This window comes from Seriola aureovittata, chromosome 15 (genome assembly GCF_021018895.1).
Source record: "Seriola aureovittata isolate HTS-2021-v1 ecotype China chromosome 15, ASM2101889v1, whole genome shotgun sequence".
In the NCBI taxonomy this organism is placed as follows: domain Eukaryota; kingdom Metazoa; phylum Chordata; class Actinopteri; order Carangiformes; family Carangidae; genus Seriola; species Seriola aureovittata.
Window position 1 is genome coordinate 19959705 of NC_079378.1, and position 18480 is coordinate 19978184.

Genomic DNA, 18480 nt, shown 5'->3' on the forward strand with positions numbered 1-18480 from the left:
AAGCGCCTGAGATTTCTTCTATTTTTCATAATTCTGGATGGTTTTCAACTCACCTTCAGCCCTGTCCACTTAAGTTTCACAGATTCACTGTGACTCTGGGTCACTTTGTTGTAAAAGTCCAGATAATAGAAGCTGAGAAATCATGGGAGGAACAGATATGACTCAGAAGGACATGAAGTAAACTGAAAATACTCCTGCATGAAAGACCAAGACTGTTTAATACACTGTGATTCACTTCCTGAAAGCTGCTCCACAGAAACAGAATGAAGGCTCAGATCAGCAAATGTATTTTATTGTACATTTACAAAACAACAAGAGTACAAAAAAGTCAGCCCACAGACGTTTTTTTTTTTGTTTGTTTTGGAGGGAGTATATGCAAATTTCATCTCACAACTGCAGCAAACAGTCTCTCAGATGAACAAGGGGGCAGGGACCAGAGAGGAGTTTGGGGGAGGGGGGGGCATACAATCAAACTTTTATAAAGCCTGTCTGTCTGCTGGCACACCGGAGCCGTCTGCTTGCAGAGAAACCAAAGGAAACATAGAAAAGTCTGACATTCTTAGCGGACTACATAGGTGCAGGGATCCCAGTGGGGAAGCGCTCAAGCGGAGTCGTCCTTCCGGGAGCGAGAACCCGCTCGTTTTGGCTTTTTCCAGCCGCCCCCTCTCAAACCAGCAAACACACTTTGTGCTTCATATTTTCTGTTGTTTTGCCATCACAACAAGAGAGTGCAACAGTAGTTAATGCTTTTCCAGAAAGTATACATTTTGACAAAAAAAAGTTGGCACATTCAAGACATGAGCTTTTTTTTTTTTTTTTTTTTAAATAACAGACTTTTTTTTTTTGTTTTACATTGTGTGTTTTTTTTTTTTTTATCCTCATAAATACAATATACGTCTCTTTCCCTGTATCCAGAGCCCACAAAAGAACAGTACAGACACAGGTATTTACAAATCAAGGGAGAGGAATGAACTTGATGGCTCATAAATAATCATAGTAATACCAAAAAAAAAACAAGATGTAAAGTTCGTTATTCTTTCTTTCACAGCAGTCTGGCATCCCGATCCTGCTTCGGCTCAGTGTGGAAAGATGGTGGATGATGGAGGCATCGACGGTTCACCGACAGAGTCTTTATCTCATGTCCTGGAGGAAAGAGAAAAGTATTTTACAACAATGACATATAAATGGCTGCTGAAGGACAGAAAGCATCATCGCTTTCCTGTCTTAGACTTTTCCAGGCCCCTGTGGGATTTAAATCACTACTTCTTGCAACAATCAGTCCAGCTGATTAAGGTGGACTTAGACTTTTATTAAAGTGCACTGAGGCAAAATGAAAACCGCTGAGAAACATTAAACCAATAAACTGAGAGCAGACAGCAACAGATGACTCTAATCTTGCCGTGGACTGGTATCACGATGGCACAATTTTGTCACGACTGTCAGTTTTTGCAAAGACTGCTCAGTTGTCAGGGGTGACGACTTCAGTGTATTTCCCCCATTTCCAAATAATCACTGATCTTGTAAATTTTTTACACTTGTTTCCTGAAGCAGCACTTCAGAGGAGGCGCAAGCTGCTCAGCATGTCAGCGCTCCACGGTGTGTCCCAGAGGCTGCTAAAACACTTTCAAGTAACTGACAGGGTAGACGTCAGTTTAAAAAAGGTGAACTCCGATCAGTTTAGCTGCTGCTACACACAGACCTCACTCTTACACACCTACTTTACACGGTTCCCGGGTCTGTAACCCTCCTATTTTGAATGTCACCATCTGCTGAATATACAGTGAGTGTGTGGCAAACTACTGTACACACCACAGATAAAAAAGAAAACAGGCGAAAGAGAATCTGGAAACAAAAAGTGGTGTTTCAGACGCAAGATGATACATTAGGTGACAAAAAGGGAGGAAAAGAGAACTTGATGAAATCAAATGTTCAATTATTTACTCTTAACTATAAATATTCTGTATTTTGGTCCCTCGAAAACGATCTGATTGGTCATCAAGCATCACCTCTGCACGGACAGTGTTTGGTGAAGAGTGAAGTCTTGTGTGTTGTGCCGGTCCTACAGCAGGAACTGCATATTTGATTGCCCTCATCTGTACAGATGTGCATTGTATCCACAGCCTCAGAGCAGATGTAATGGGCTCAAGGACTGTGACACCCCCTCACCCGTCCTAGACTGACCGCCTGGGTCAAAGGGCAAAGATAGCAGTCAGCAACACCGCAGGAAGCAGGGGTAACCTAATCCAGGCTTCCTGTGCAAAACACCCCAAACTTTACTGCGAAGGAGGTCAAGCTTTCATGTCCCCGACAAGGCGTGAAAAGACCAGCGAGGGTCAGTGAGGGCAGTTAGGGGGCTGAGGTGTTCCTTACTGCTCCACAGGGGGTGGGGGTGGGGGTGGGGGGGTGACCTGAGAGACACCCGATACAAGGGACCTCTGTGTGTGAGCGTGTGTTGAGAGCAAGTGAAAAGAGCAATTGTGTCCACGTGTGTCACTTTTACAAGTTGCTTTGCTACGTTCCCATGTCAGATGTGTGTTGAGGTCAGCGTGGACTGACCCGTGACAGAGCAGTCCTCTCTCCGTCTCTGGACACAGGCCGCTTTACTACGCCTCGGGTCACTGCATTAAACTTAACAACTGCAGCATCAAAGCTGCCGCACAGTCATTTCTCATAAATCCAGCCCGTGCATGTTGGCTGACTTTATTCATTTCCTCTCAAACTAAATTCTATTGCTTTACTTGGATTTTTTTTTATTTTTAAAAAGTAAACTAAAAGCAGTGGTGGAGAGTAACTAAGTACATTCACTCATTGGAAGTTAAGCACAATTTTGAGGATTTCCATTTTATTACTTTATACTTCAGAGAGAAATCATTTTATTTGGCAGCTACAAGTATAATTTACCTTTCAAATTCAGATTCTGTATAAAATGTGTCAGTGCGGTACTGCTACTTTAAAACAGGTTAATTAAAACGCTACGTAAAATCAAATCAACAAAGATGCAAAATTATTATTTTGTTCTTTTGCTAGGGATAATCATAATCCATGAATGGATGTTAAAAAAAAAAGTTGAAATTATATGAAATAACAATTTGAACTGAAAGACAAAGTGGCAAAGCTACAGTGGGAATATGAAGTGGCAGTACCAATTTGTTATTTCAATATCAAATTACCCTCTACAGTTTCCTTTAATTTACATTTCATAAAAGCCTCATTATTTTTGGGGAGCAGAGTAAAATAATTACGTAATTACACATTTCTCTTAATTTTCCATTTACCCTGTGCATTTTATTTTCGAGTAAATTTAACCTCCACAATAAACCATTCTATTATAAACAAGTTTTCTCCATCACAGCACACAGCTCTGATCCTGACTTTAACTCTACCTGTCTACCTGTAGTAACACTTAGGGACATGTCAAACAGTCTGTCTAAGTGTTGCCTCACTGGCACGACATCCCTGCAGAGCTTTCCATTCAGCTAGCACAGCTTGTTCTGCCATAAAAGACACCGTCCTCGTCTGCAGGGGGTGCATTTGAAAGGAGCGCTCCCACAGCGAGGGGAGGCCTCAGAAGTGCACTCCAGAGAGAGCGTAGCGGGCACACGCGCTTAACACTGTTTCTTACTGTAAAGCCTATCCTGAGCACATGGTAATGGTAGATCTGTATGTATCAGACTGGGAGCTCGTTGGTGTGCGTGTGCGTGTGTGTGTGTGTGTGGGCGTGGGCAACTAGAGAATGTAGAAACTCTTTTTATGAGCCCACACATACTGTGTAAGATTATGTGTGTTTTATGGAGCGCAAGTAATGATATGTGGATAAAACTAAACCACATGAACCTCTCCATGGAAGGAACAGCCTTTGTTCCCATGCTCATGAATATCTGAAAGCATAAATTATTAAAACCATCTGAGGTGAAAATAGAACAGTTTTATTTTCCAGAAAACGGCAGCGAAATCAAAAAATCATCTGTGCGCTACCTCGCTGTGTTTCCTGGCCGAGTTGAGCCCCCGGGAGCCCGTGGAGCCTCTGGACGAGGAGCTTCCTGTGGTCGAGCAGTTACTGGACATCTGACTCCTGGAGAGGTAACCGGCCTTACTACCATACAGTATCATCTCGTCATCTGAGGGGGCAAGGACGAAGAGAAGGAGATGGGGTTAAGAGTGAGGCCTTTACACTCGCAGCACAGTGTTTGACTGGGGGAAAGACAGATGTATCTGCTGGAGAAATTGCTCTGGGCAGCATCATTCTCGGCCAAAACACTCCTGTTGACCTTATGCAGCTTGCACCTTTTTGGTTAGTAACAGTCGTGATCCTGATTGGTTCACACCGTCTGCTATACATTTCTGAAAGTTGAGGACAGGTCAACATTTAGGAGAAGGTCATGTGGCCTGACAAGACCACACACACACACACACACACACACACACACACACACACACACACACACACACACACATCGGATTAAAAAGTTATGTTCTGCTTTAACCAGCTTACAACTTCCTTAATACAAGCTCAACAAGCAGCAGCTCAGCACTTTAAGTGCTCTGATTCTGGAGTTTTCTATATGATGATGCAGATTATTTAATTAGTAAAATGTATTATTATTATATGTAGCAGAGGCTGGTATATTTAGATATTTGCTAAAATATGTGGAAGGTGATAACAAGAAATCTGCTGGATTCAGCACAATCCTAATTCAGGTGTAGACAGGAAGTGAAAGACTAAATAACCGACAGTCCGTGCACTTGTTGAAACGCTGAAAGTTCAGTTAATCAATTACAGAAGTGAGAAAGGTCATTAGCTGTAACTGCTCTCTGCATGGAAGCAGGTGAATGACCACATATTGCCAAAATTAAGACAAGAGCTTTGACTTTCTGCTAAAGGGAAGCATCGTACTGCGGGACAGGCTTGGGTCGACATTGGATAATATCGAATATCGCAATTTTCCCCGCCATGACCCTGATTTCACTGCTTTGCTTACTATACTTGGCATGTGACAAATAAAACTTTGAAAAACTTTTTAAACCTGAAGCATAAAATACAATAATATAAGTATGTATTATTAATTATATGTGTATTTATATACATATATACATGGATTTTGGCCACCAACTCGTGACGTGCGTGCATTGTTAGTTACAATGTTAGGAAATTCATTCATAAGGAATGATCTGGCACTCAGTCATGAGCCAGTCCCATTTTATTCTACTGGGTAAATACTGCAGTGCAGTAGTAGGGAATGATACAGCAGAAATGTGGAAAAGGCTACGTCTGACAGTAGAATACATAACTACACTTAACTCTATTTCGGTGAAATATACAAGTCTTTCCGTTCCATTTCTCATTTGTACAAAGAGTGAAATATTTCAGAGGGAACACACACTCTAACCTTAAATCAGATATGCTGTGTGTGGAGTGAGTGATAAACTAGATCGAGACTGAAATACGACACTCTGCAGAACTGCGTCTTACTGTCAGCGTGTCTTTGTCCCGAGCCTTTCCGTTGGTGGCTGCTGCTGTTGTATTCACTCCTTTCCAGGGAGGACAGGGCGCCACTCCCCACACTGTTGGCCTCCATGCACCCCTGGGGACCCTTCAACCTATCCTCCTCTGGGGGAGGCTCCGGAGGTGGGGGCAGGTCTAAAACAGACGGAGATGGAGGGAAAATTGTACATGAAGAATGTCTGAGTTTAGAATATAAAAAAAGAGAATTTTTGCTGTATGTTCAGTAGATGCATTTGAACTAAATTTTCTGTTACGGAATAGATTTATACTGCTTTACAAAAGAAGGGGAACATTTTGTTTTTGTCTGCATAATTGAAAGAACTCAGGAGACTGGTTACAGAGTTGTTCTCTTTTAGAAAACAGGGATACATTTAAATCAAAACACAGATTTTCTGACTTGCTCATTGTTAAAACGACAATTCTGCTCATGTGATTCACACGCAGCCAATGTGCTGTTTAATTCGTTTCAAGGTTACTGGATTCACAATGCAGAGCGACTTTAGATTACTATCTTTCCCACCACAGTGTGATGGTTATCTGGTAAACATATGGTGTGTGGAAAAAAACACAGTGTCTGTAACCTAAGATTACAAGTCAGATTTACAAATATAATCAGGAACACTTGCCACACATCTTGCCTTTGAATCAGAGTCGTAAATATTCAACCACAGATGGCGTTATGGGATGTGTGTGTCTACGTGCTGGATGACTATGAAAATAATGAAAATAACTGCGGACATGATTTTTCTCTTTTGTAGTAGAGCTGCTTATTCAGCTAGAGGACATTCGATACATGACTGTCCTTCAACACTGTCATTGTCATGCTAATTCAAAATAACACGCATTCTAATAATGAACGGTTCCCTGTATGTTGGATAGCGCTTGAAAATGTCAATAAATGAAAAAACGGGAATGGAATCTATTGTTCCCCTCTCCCTGCAATGAATCCACTCTCAAATCCACTCACCTCCTTGTATGTCTCTTCTGTACGCTGAACTCTTCGACACCTTTTTTTTCACACGTGATTTTTGGTTGGGGGGAGTGCATGTATCTGCTGGGGATGAGCGACTGTGCACTGTGTGAGAAAAAGGAACAACATCCCCATTAGAAAGTGTGACATGATATTATTTGATGTATGTGATGCATATGGATTATTCAAATTGCAATCATCATGTATGTAGCTTACATGATCCTGCTTGCTAATGTGCATTTGCGTCTGTACGTGTGAGCAACATGGAGCTGCCATGTAGTAACGTTACCGGGTGTAGTGGTGCTGCCGTCTTCATTCAGAGCTGCCGGCCCCTGGCTGTGGACGCAGCGGTGGGCAGGACTTTGGCACTGCAGCGTGCCAACCTCTGATGAGCTGTGATGCTGTTGGCCAGAGAGGTTGGGGTTGGACTGGGTGAGCGGCGGGCTCGGCGCCTGGGGAACTGGCACTGGACCGCAGGGTAACCTTCTGCTATGGGAAACAAGGGCAACATGTTACTGGAGAGAAGAAATCAGCTGAATCGGAAGCTGAAACCTCAGAGTGAGGATAGATAGTGTGTGTATTATTTCTATCCTGTTTGGTTGTGTAACATTTTCCTGCCTTTTGCTACGATTTAAAATCTGCTTCATTGTTATCTAAATAATTTAAGATCAGGCTAAGATATTAGCCAATTGTCTAACAATGGTACATGTGGATCAAGGGACACTACTGCTGTGAAAACAGAATAAATAAATAAATAATTTAACTCGATGCAATAATGTCGTTGAAATTCTGTGTGAAAATTTTTAGCAAAATGAATAACTCAAGTGAGACTATCCCTTACCCTTAAAGTCAAAGGTGAAGCCTCACAAAAGAAGTTGTGCTAAATTTTATTAGATGATGCTACTGTTATGGAGGAATTTCTATTTTTTATTTATTTAATTAAGATTTTTATTCATTTATTGCATCATAACGACCACTGCAATGTCCTTAGTTAGTGTATTAATAATGATTTATTTGGCATATTCATACAATGGATTCAAATACAAGCACAACCATTCAATGCCAAGCCCATTCACATACCGTGACAGTTGCTGGCCATCAAGCTGGTTGAGGCGGGAGAGGTCGTGGGGGGCTCGGGTCTCCTCGTGGGGCGACGGGGTGAGCGTGGCAGTCGACTGGTGACTGTAGGAGGTGGCCGGAGAGGAGGCGTTATTCCTCTGTGGGGGAGAGGGTCCGTCCTCGCAGCCCTCCATCAGGTAGGTCCTCTCAGGGAGGGGAGGACACCACTCCTCATCCGAGCTACAAAGACAGAGAAGAGGGACGCAGCTCGATGACACAGTGTAAGTTGATGATGTAGCTGGATGCTGTCCTTATGTGTTCTGAAAAGATATTGTTGAGGGCAACTTGTTTGCTCACTGATGCCTTCAAATGCAGCCCGCTATGAGGCTGCTTAAAGATTAATGCTGTTCTTTCAGGCTCGACTCGAGTTAGAGGGCCTTGCCGTTGGCAAAACTGCAGGAGGCTAAGCTTCCACTTGGGTGGGATTGCCGCTCCGAGTTGGATACTATATGACAGTTTTGCCTGGAGGTTGCAGGGAGTGAATGGTTGAGAGGAGCATGGCTAACTGTGTTTTAAGAGTTGGAAAAACAGCTAAATCACTAAAGCAATTGACCAAGGCTGAGATAATTGAGTTGTCTGAGCCAGAGGCATAAGAATCACATTGGATCTGATACTTAATGTTCCTGTTAGAAGTGACAGGAAGTCTAAATGATGACATAGTCATTTATAGAGGAGTGAGAGTCTGACTCACCCTATGTCCATGTCCTCGTGCTCTGAGGGCTGGTCATCCTGCTCACACTGTTCCACTTCTCCGATGGGAGGCGGTGGGGGCAACGCCTCCATCCAGGTCAGAGACGGGGTCTTGACAGCCTTACCCATCGCCTTCTGCTTGGGCTTACCTACAAAACAGAAAGAGGAAATGAACATAGTGATGATGCCGACTAATCATGAGCATAATTTGACACATATCCCAGCAGGCCTGTGGCTGAGAGGCTAAGACTATTTTCATTTGACCCTTTTAGAAACATCCTTTTTCCTGTGTCCAGCACTGTTACTGTGTCAAATTCATGTATTTATAATTAAAAGAGCACAGTTAAAAACCCCCCAAAAAATCTTGTAGGTAAGAAATTCAACCAAATTATTCAGTTCAATTCATTTTTATTTGTATAGTGCCAATCTGTTACAATTACTTTCTTGATTAATCATTCATCATCTGGTCTGTAAAGTGTCAGAAAATATGTCACAATTTCCTGAAGTCCATGTTTATGTCTTTAAATCGCTTGTTTAATCCTAACAGTCCAAACCCACAAGTACAAAAAATGATTAATAAAGTATGAATACATACATAAATAAATGCAGAAATAACTACATTTAGGTAATGAGAAATGCTATGTATGTATTTTCAAATTCTTTCTATATTTCTTTCTTTACATATTTATTCATTTATCTCTGTATTTCTTCATTTCTGTATTTCTACATTTATTTATTTATTTAGTTTATTGCTGTGTCCATGTGTCAAATAGGTGGGCAGTCCTATCTCAGGCAAAAGCCGGATTGTTTATAGTGGTGTGATTGATTGGATGGATCTGCTACTACTGCCTTCACTTGACTGGTTCACAACCAGAAGAACACAAAAAAGAAAAGCTGGAGGTCCTCACAACCGAGAAACTGAAACTAGGCAACTATGCGTATTTTTCGCTTGAACAATGACTTGATTAACAAAATAATTGCTTCTTAATCAATTCATTTCAATTCTAATGAAAATAAATAATTATAGATAAATGTAGAAATATGAGTATGAGCAATCATGTTGTCAGAGCAGAATTGCGCAACCACCTAATTTGACTTGTGGAATGGGGAGCAGTGATTGGTCAGTTGGTGGGATAGGTGCTGAGGACATTGGAGATAAAAAAAAAAAAAAAAACTGCAGCTGAACACATGCTGAGCTGGTTTTGCTGATAAGCTGCGACAACATGTGTCTCTGTTTACTGAACAAAGACAGGAAAGGTCACGTCTGTGCTGCCTCCTCACCATTGCAGCGGTCCGGCTGCGCATACTGGGCACCAGAGGGACCTGGCTGGGTGATCCAGTGTCCATCGTCCTGCTGCTCACCGCTGTGGGCCGGCGCCTGCGTCTGGCTGGTGAAGGGCATGATAGAGGTGGAGGCGTAAGGGGTGGTGGAGGTGTGCTGGGCGTAGGTGAAGCTGTGCAGGTCCTCACTGGTGGCGTCTATGGTGCTGTAGATGGGGCCTTCGGTGGAGCCCCCCATGCTGTACTTCTCCGTCTGATTCAGGTAGTTGGAGATTCCAGCTTCTGCACAGGGATGGAGGTTATATTTAGAGCAGCTTTCTTGCTTTATTCGGAGCCTGTTAGCTCTGTTTTGTCATATGCGTCAACTTCATAAGAAAATCTGCCACAACAGCGATTACATAAGCACAACAACACAAAAACAGATATTCATATTATGCATCTACCAGACTATTCTGTCTAAGCAGCATCCTACCATTATAGTATCTCTCAGCTGTGTCGTGGTTGGTGGTGCAGCAGTTGACGGCCTCTTTACCACTGTGGACCAGGTTGGTGGTGGGCCAAGAGTCTGCCAGCCACGGGTAGTTGCCCATGTTGGCTCCCAGCACGCCGGGTCTACAGAGACATTCTGGCGTTAATTTAAGATGTGGTAGGACACAGTACAACATTCAAGGACTGTCCAGATGGAAGTACAAGCAGCAGCTAAGAAAAAGCTGCATGAACAGAGAAAACAGAAAACAGAAGACACATAACAGAATATATTTTGGAAATAATTGAATTACCTTCCATTGAGTCCTGACCCCTCCCCATGAGGGAAACCAACTGCAGAAGACAAAGTGAGGTTTACAGTGAGGATTACATTGTGTTACATGTACATTCTTCATTTTTAAAGTTAAAAAAAAAATAATACAGCCTCCAATAAGTTGTATTTAAATATGAAACGCCTTTGGCAACAACCTGAATTTAAGTATTTAGGTAATTCATTCTTTCCACATCATGATCGTTCTTCCTGACCTGCTGGTGTGTAGGCGAAGGAGGCAGTGTAGTGGCTCAGCTCCTTCCTCTTCTTGCGCCTGCAGTAGATCCAGACACTGAAGCCCATAAGGATGACCCAGCAGGCTCCGCCAATGCCCGCGATGAACGCCGGCTGCTTGACCACATCAGTAATCTGCTCGGCCAGACTTACGCTGCTCTCCTCGCCGCCGTTGCTGGTGCCACTGCCGCTTCCACCGCCTGGCATGGAGGGCTGTTCAGCTGGTAGCTCTGAGGGAAAGAAAACAGGAGTGGAGGAGGGGAAACAAGATGAGAGGGAGAAACTGAGGGAGAGCACAGAAATGCTTTGAGCTACAGGCTAAAGTCAGCGTAGCAATGTGCTTACAATGACAATACTAACATGCTGATGATTAAAAGGTATTGTACAATGTACAGTGAGGTTGTAGTTTAGCATGTTAGCATGTTAACATTATGCATGCTAATTAGCACTAAACACAAAGTACAGTTGAGGCTGATGGGAATGTTGTTAGTGCAGCCGGTATTTGGTCATAAAGCAAAGCACTGGACCTGATGATGGCTTTAGATGTAGAGTTAAGGGGTCATATAAGTCCAACATGCTCAGGAGGTTCATAGGCAGATTCTGGTCCGAGTATAACAGCACTGGGACTTTTAACTACATGTATCACTCTGCTTTACAGTTGGATGGTCATTGTGAAGAGTGGTCAAATGTCATCACGACATTAAACATGCCCATTGTGAATCAAACTGTCCTCAGAGTAAGGTGATAAAAACCACAAAACTGGATAAATCTGCAGTTTTTATAATTTGAATAGGACTTGTAATCGAGTACCCTTGATCTGATATCATTATGATTCATCCTCTGGGAAACATGAATATCTGACCCAAATGTCATGGCAATCTGTCCAATACTTAGTAGACAAGACACTTCACTCAAAACCAAAAATGTTAACCTCATTGTGGTGCCACAGGAAAAGTCAGTCTGAGTCTCTGAGCACCATAAGCGTTGGTACAAAATAACATGACAATCCATCTAATAGCTGATAAGATATTTCAGTCTGTGGACCATCAGGCAAGGCTAGTTAAAGTGTTTGTCTTTAGCGCATCTTGTCCCACTCTTAATTGTTTTTCTCTTTGTGGACTCACTGATGAGGACAGACACGGGCTGACTGCGAGTGCCGACACCAGCGCTGGTCACCGCCGCCACCTCCACCTGGTAGAGCACACCGGGCATCAGGCCTTTCAGTACAGTGGACAACGTGTTTCCGTCCACCGTCTTGTTGATGTGGTAGCGCGTCTGATTCTCTCCGCCGCTCCCCACGCACCAAACCTGTTTGGATACACATAGCTGGAAGTGAGTTTGATGTGTTTTTTGTTAAACTTTTATATACTTGTCTAGACTCCTCAGCTCAGAGTGTATTTGCATTTTTATTCACTGATGAAATAGTTAACTACAGGCTACAACATTTGATCTGTTCAAAAGGACATCAAAGCAGAGTCTGATGATCCTTGACCACTAACCAGTGTGCTCTACTCTATGTTTGAAGTGTTAGAAACACTCAGAGGTGCACTGCAATGGAGGCCCAAAGGGGCTAGCCCCTCATAGTGGCACATTTTGCAAAGACAACTATAAACCCACTTAAATCTCCCATAAAGACACTATACAGTGCAATGCTGTTGCCCCAACTCCCCCCCCCCCCTGAATGGGGCCCCTCATGATGTGCCATTGCCTGCATGTGAGGCATTAAAGGGACATCTGTAAATTGTAGCATCCGCCCACAGTCTGCATGTGAGGTGTTTAGGGGACATCCATAAATTGTAGCATCTACCAATAATCTGCATTTGAGGCATTTAGTGGACATCTGTAAATTGTAGCATCTGCCAATAGTCTGCATGCGGAGAGTGGGGGGAGGGTTTCTGGGCTTCGATGGGCTTCTTTGCCTCAGGCCCCCTCCCTCCGAATCTTTGATTGCTACTGGAAACACTGATGACATGATTTTTTTATACAATGATTCAACAAAAACGTAGGGTTGCGCTGTCCACTGTTCTCCACTAAACCTCTGTTTCCTTTACTCTACATAACTTTTTTGTGATTAGTGTAGATTTAATTAAGTAATTCTCATTAGTTTTAACATTTTATACAGTAATAGAAGTATGGTGCATATTTTGTGTGAAATGAAGCGTGCCCTATGTGCAGTACATTTCCAGCAGCTTTGTGCTACTTGTCTGTTGGTAATTCGAGCTTGTTGCCTCCAGATTAAACTGCTCTTGTGTCAAACACGTGACTCGACTCGGCTGAGGTGAGGTGTTTACCTTGTACTCCTGGATGATGCCGTTCTGCATCTCGCTGGGTGGAGGCTCCCAGGAGACGGTGATGCTGGAGCTGTTGCTTAGCTTCATTGTTGCCACTGTAACAGCTCTGGGTGGGGCGCTGGGGACTGCAAGAGGTGAGAGATAGCAACAACATACTGATAGACGGCACAATGAGTAGCAGAAAAATTAACAAGTGAGTAAAAATAATTTAAACTACAAAAACTATATTTCTCCAGGCGATAAAAAACACAAGTCAAGAAACATGAAAGTGAGCTGTAGCAGGAGGGGAAATTAAGTTTTATCGAGTGCTTTTAAAAGTTAATAATGTTTTTATTTGTTTTGTTTTTTTTACAGATTAAGATACCCAGGCAGGTCGATCCTGAGTCTGTAAAAAAAAATGTCTGCTCTCTTGTTTTTAATCTAGCGTTTGGATCAACCAATATAAACCTGCTGAGCACCTCAGGCTGGGTTAGGCTGAATTTAATGAAAAGAAGGATCAATATAATGAACCCAAATTGAGGAGGATAGAAAATTACCCCCAGAATTACTTAGATTCATGTAGCGCCACGAAGGCTAACGAACAGCTATTTTCAAGGTCCCACAATGTCAAAGAAAACCTAACCCGGTTTATTAAAATACATTTTCTTCTTCTATGTTTCGGAATTGATCAGATTTCTTACCTTCTTCTGGGGTTCGGACCAATAATGTTCGGCTGTCCTTGCCCTGGAATTCATCGAAATAAGGACGGATCTTTATCTCATACTCAGTTCCTTTGAGCAGGCTGGAGAGGACGGCGCTGCGCTCAGATGGGGAGTTGATGTCCTGGAGGAGCCAGGTTCCTCCACTGGGTCGGTAGAAGAGACGATAGCCCTGGACGTACTGAGACTGACGGTCAACCTTGATGAGTTGAAGGTGGAGAGGGGAAAATGGAGAAAAGAGTATATTTTTTCCTCTATCTAAACCTAACTGAAATGCTCATTCTCTAAATACAGCAAAGGTTTGAGGCACTCACAGTCCAGGACACTCGGATGGAAGCAGTTGTTAGTGTGACCGGCTCTTGAAGCTGGACGGCCACCTCTCCCAGCTCCCTCTGCACCTGTCTGTGGTCCACTCCCTGACCCGTAGGACTCACATCTGAGGGACACACATTCACTACTGTTGAGAGGTCTGCGGCCACCGCATCAGCACATACTGTGGTGATTTTCACCATTATAGATCTGACTCATGTCTTGTTTGGCATGAGAGGGTTGCAGACTGACCTTGTGTTCTGACAGGCTCTGAGATGGGGCTCGGGTCACTCAGGCCGTAGGCGTTGACAGCTCGGACAATGAACAGGTAGATGGTGTTGGGGAGAAGACCGGTGATTGTGTGCGTTTCCATCTTGACCATGTCGGCCACGGTCTGCCATGTGCTGCCTGCTGATTGGCTGCGAAGAGACGAAGAGATGTTCCACAATTTGACCCCTAATCTTAGACGACACAGGTACTAGTGTGTCATCTCACCATCTCGTGACATGTACAGTGCTGTGCTTAATGTAACAAAGTTGGAGAACTGAATGTATTTGCTTCTTTTAGGATGGATGGTGAAAGTATACCATCCTATACCGAACCTTTACTTTCAGTATGTCAGAGTAAAACATTGTAAAAATACTCCACATCTAAAAGTCAGGTACTAAACGTTATGTTACTTAAGAGAAAGTAATTAAGTAATATACTTAAGTATCAGAAGTAAAAGTACTCAATTCACTCATACTAGCATGTATTGTATCATTTGGTTATTATCATGGACTGTATATAAAGATGGACATAGCCTCTGTAACGTCACCTGTAGGTTTCTGAGGAGAGTGTGCTGATCCGCTGTTGGCAGTGTCTGACTAAACCAAAAAATGGGCCAAGAGGAAGGGGGTGTGGAGCAGAGACTCACCCACCTGTCAGTCAAAGCAGTCGGGCCCCTAAAACTAGGTGTAAAATAGTGTGTTATATACCCTCCGTACAGTTGTCATGAAGGAGGAAATTAGCTTAAAGATGTTTGTTGCGTATTTTAACATGGGAGTCTATGGGGATCGACTTTTCGAGCCAGCCTCAAATGGCCATTTGCAGAACTGCAGTTTTTGGTACTTCTGTGTTGGCTTCATTTTTCAGCCCTGGAGGTTGATGCTTGGTTAATATGCATGCACTGAGCATGAATGTGTAAGCAGCATTTCACTAATGCATTTGTATTTTAACTATTATATATGAGGCTGCAACTTATGATTATTATGCAACTTGATTTATTACGGATTAATGTTATGAGCAAAACTTCATGACATAGTGAGAAATGCCCGTCACAATCATCCAGAGCCCAAATAAAATATCCAAAATGATTAAAATAATTACAAGGAAAAAGCAGCAAATCCTCACGTCAGGAGCTGGGAACTTGAAATATTTGGCATTTTTGCATCAAAAATGACTTAAACCACTAAATAGGATTAAGTTTCTGTCAGGTGTAACATCCTAAGCTTTAATTGTGTAAACTCTGGGATAGTGATGGCACAGCATCATTTTTATAATCTCTTCATATGTTTTGTATGTAAAATCTTAATTTGTACAAGTGACTCAGGCGACAGAGCGAGTTGTCCACTCATCACAGGGTTGGAGGTTCAATCCCCGGCTCCTGTTGGCCACGTACTTAAGTGTCCCTGGGCAAGACATTGTAATGTAACTAGTAACTACACCTGTCTAGAACTCCCTGTGAAGTGTAGTGTTACGTACCATGAAAAGAAAATACTCAGTACTCAATATCTGTACAAGATATGTACTTGAGTAGCATACAAGAGTGTGACAGCTGTGTGTGTCTACACCAGTTTCATACTGCATTCAGGAGTGCTTTGCAATGCTGATTTGATGTGCAGCTACACAATTAACCAGTGCATGGGAAGATCTCAGGGCAATAGCAGCATCTATTTTTGGCTTCCTCTAATATTTCTTCTCGGGTAAACAATAGCAGATGTGAGCAAAGTCACTCGGTTCAGAGAAGTTTGTGCTCACATGAAGATTTCCTTCAAATGATACAATTTGCTGTCTTGATGAATAATGTAATGAGGCTTGTAAGATGGCACAGCTGCCTGCAAGGAAACAAGGGCATATTCTTGGCCTTGTGGTGCATTATCCCACCACTCCTCAAACCCATTCCCTTCTCCTCCTGTCTCACTTTTTCTTATCACCTTGGCAGAGCAGCACTCACAAAGTCCTCCCCAACCATTTGTTTTTACACTTTTAGATTTCCCCCAAGGGTACTGTGTGGGATTGTGGTGAACTAGCTTCAGTGCTGCATCGCACAATTAGACCAAACTGGAAAACGACTCATGAATACTCATCCTGTGCGTGTGCATGCCTGTGTGTGTGTGTGTGTGTGTGTGAGTGAGTACTAGATTCAAGGTAACTTTGCGGAGGAAGATGCTCAAAAAGGAGTTCAAACGCTCACACACAAGGCTGCAGCCCCAAAAGCGAGGAAATGAATGCAGCCTCACCAAGAGAATGGATAGTCTGCCTGCGCACGTTAAATAAACACTATTACACATTTCTCCTAAAAACAAACCTTAGCACCTCAGGCAACGCTATTGCAAACATCCCAGTGCTCCCCTCCAGCTGCTTTATAAAGAATCAGTTTGGGTTACTGGGAAACGCTCAGCCGCCGGCCTGAGCCACGTGTTTACATCTGGATCTGATTAAGCTCCACCGGTGTTCTCTTCTTTATCAAATTGGAAGGAAACATTTCCCCATAACGCTCCCTATCTTCATCTGGAGGCCTACTCCCATCCGTCGAGCCACCCCCCCCACACCCCCTTAATTAATCCAAGGTGAGCTTCCTCTCAAGTGACACAACCTGAAGGTTTCTGCTGAGGTGCATTCAGGTTCATAAGAGTCTATATTTGCCACGAAGAACAACAATCTCATTTGACACGTCTGACACTGTGTCATTTAAGCATGTGTGTGACCAACAGGAAATTTTGGATAGTTGTGTCATCTATTCATGAGTTCATACCTGACCAAAGTCCTCTGTAAAAGCTGAACTGTAGTTCTTCTGTGAATGGAGTCTTTCTCTCTCAAGGTCTAACCATATTAGATAAATGTGGGTGCTCGGCTGACTTCAAAGGGCTGCCAACTGTGAACAAATCTCATTATTTTGGGCTTTTCAATAGTTTTCTCCCCTGACAACACCAACACTATTGCAGTGAAATAATCATTTTAAAAAAAGATATTGAATCAAGACGACTCCAGCCTTGACTGCTCAGTGAAGAAGAGTAATTTGTGGCAAAAATACTTCAACAAAAAGCAAACAATATAATAATAATAAAAAATCAGATTTGTCCTTGACGACAGTGAAGATGTTCTGGTATCAAGTAAAAACAGGGGAACGTGTGTCCATTCGTGTTTTTGCACGTGCTTTCGATGTAGCTTAGACCTGCGAAACTCACCTGAAGGCCTCGATGATGTAGGAGGTGACGGCAGCTCCTCCCTCGTGAGCGTTGGGTTGCCAGGTCAGAGAGACACTGTTCTTGGACACATCTGTGACTATGGGTTTGTGCGGAGGACCCGGCAACTGGAAGGGCTCTGTGGCCTGAGCCACTGACGGGTCTGCACTCTCTGGATGGTGGAGTGGTGGTGGGGCAAACAGAGAGGGAGGAAGGGAGGGAAGAGAAAATGAAGAGAGAGGAGGAGGAGGAGGAGGAGGAGGAATAAAAGCAGAAGGAGGAGGAGGGAGGACATTTTATTACAATGCAACGTTTGCCTTTAGCATTACCGTTTCATAATGTCCTCTGCGTCATCCCACTAATGTTGACTGAACATTTGCATCACTCTCCCTGCAGGCTGAGCTCCTCACTTCTAACAGACTTCACAATTGAGGCTTCACGATTCTTTTCACGACAACTATTAGATATTAACTAACCATTACGCTTCTAATAGTCAAATAACAAACTTGAGTGTCATCAGAGCAGCTTGTTAAGTCGTTACGCCTTCATTTAATGCCACTAATGAAATGTCTACTGCTTGAAATATTTTATGTGCTAATGCCTGTGGAAGAAATAAAGAGGGCACAGCCTTCCAGAGCACTAAGATCCAGCCGAGCTGCTGCATGACATCTCACAGCTACATCCCTGATGTGAGGGCATTAGTGTGTTTTAACCTTTATTTACCCCAAGAAAACTCTTAACAACATTACTCTTCACACTCACACACTTAAAGGTCCCATATTGTGAGTGAGATTTTGAGATGTTTTTCAAAATTGTAAAATATGGGACCTTTAACAGACATTATTATTCGCAGTCTGCCCTGTAACAGTCTCAGGAACATCGGGGGCTAAGTGTGTTACTTAAACTCATCATAAATTGTCACAAGTTACACCACCTTTTTACTTGGACTTTTTTGCAGTAAAAATCACACATTAAGAATTACCTCTCTGCTCATAAATCCTCTTATCTGCAGTCACATTTTACTGTATCACTGATAAGTTCATTGCTGTTAATTAAAGCAGTGCACAGTGACTTTTTCCAAATTAATAACTCAGCAGAAACAGGAGGGCGATAGTAATACAGATTACTGTCTTTATACATTTC

General features: G+C 42.9%; 1 protein-coding gene across 2 annotated transcripts in view; it reads right to left on the reverse strand.

Moving 5' to 3' along the window:
* Positions 1-271: 271 nt before the first annotated feature.
* Positions 272-18480, reverse strand: part of robo3 (roundabout, axon guidance receptor, homolog 3 (Drosophila)) — an 85137-nt gene continuing 66928 nt past the window's right edge. Inside the window, exons 11-27 of one of the 2 annotated variants that reach the window (XM_056397057.1) lie at positions 17341-17509; positions 14144-14310; positions 13897-14018; positions 13565-13781; positions 12885-13009; positions 11718-11901; positions 10575-10823; positions 10343-10382; positions 10036-10175; positions 9564-9845; positions 8284-8431; positions 7554-7772; positions 6763-6959; positions 6471-6578; positions 5471-5638; positions 3976-4118; positions 272-1143 (exon numbers count right to left, since the gene is read on the reverse strand). In XM_056397057.1, the coding sequence (XP_056253032.1) occupies positions 1132-1143; positions 3976-4118; positions 5471-5638; positions 6471-6578; positions 6763-6959; positions 7554-7772; positions 8284-8431; positions 9564-9845; positions 10036-10175; positions 10343-10382; positions 10575-10823; positions 11718-11901; positions 12885-13009; positions 13565-13781; positions 13897-14018; positions 14144-14310; positions 17341-17509 (2690 nt within the window). In that variant the 3' untranslated portion in view covers positions 272-1131. Of the gene's footprint in view, positions 1144-3975; positions 4119-5470; positions 5639-6470; positions 6579-6762; positions 6963-7553; positions 7773-8283; positions 8432-9563; positions 9846-10035; positions 10176-10342; positions 10383-10574; positions 10824-11717; positions 11902-12884; positions 13010-13564; positions 13782-13896; positions 14019-14143; positions 14311-17340; positions 17510-18480 lie in introns of both variants that reach the window. The other variant, XM_056397056.1, reaches the window with a different exon arrangement.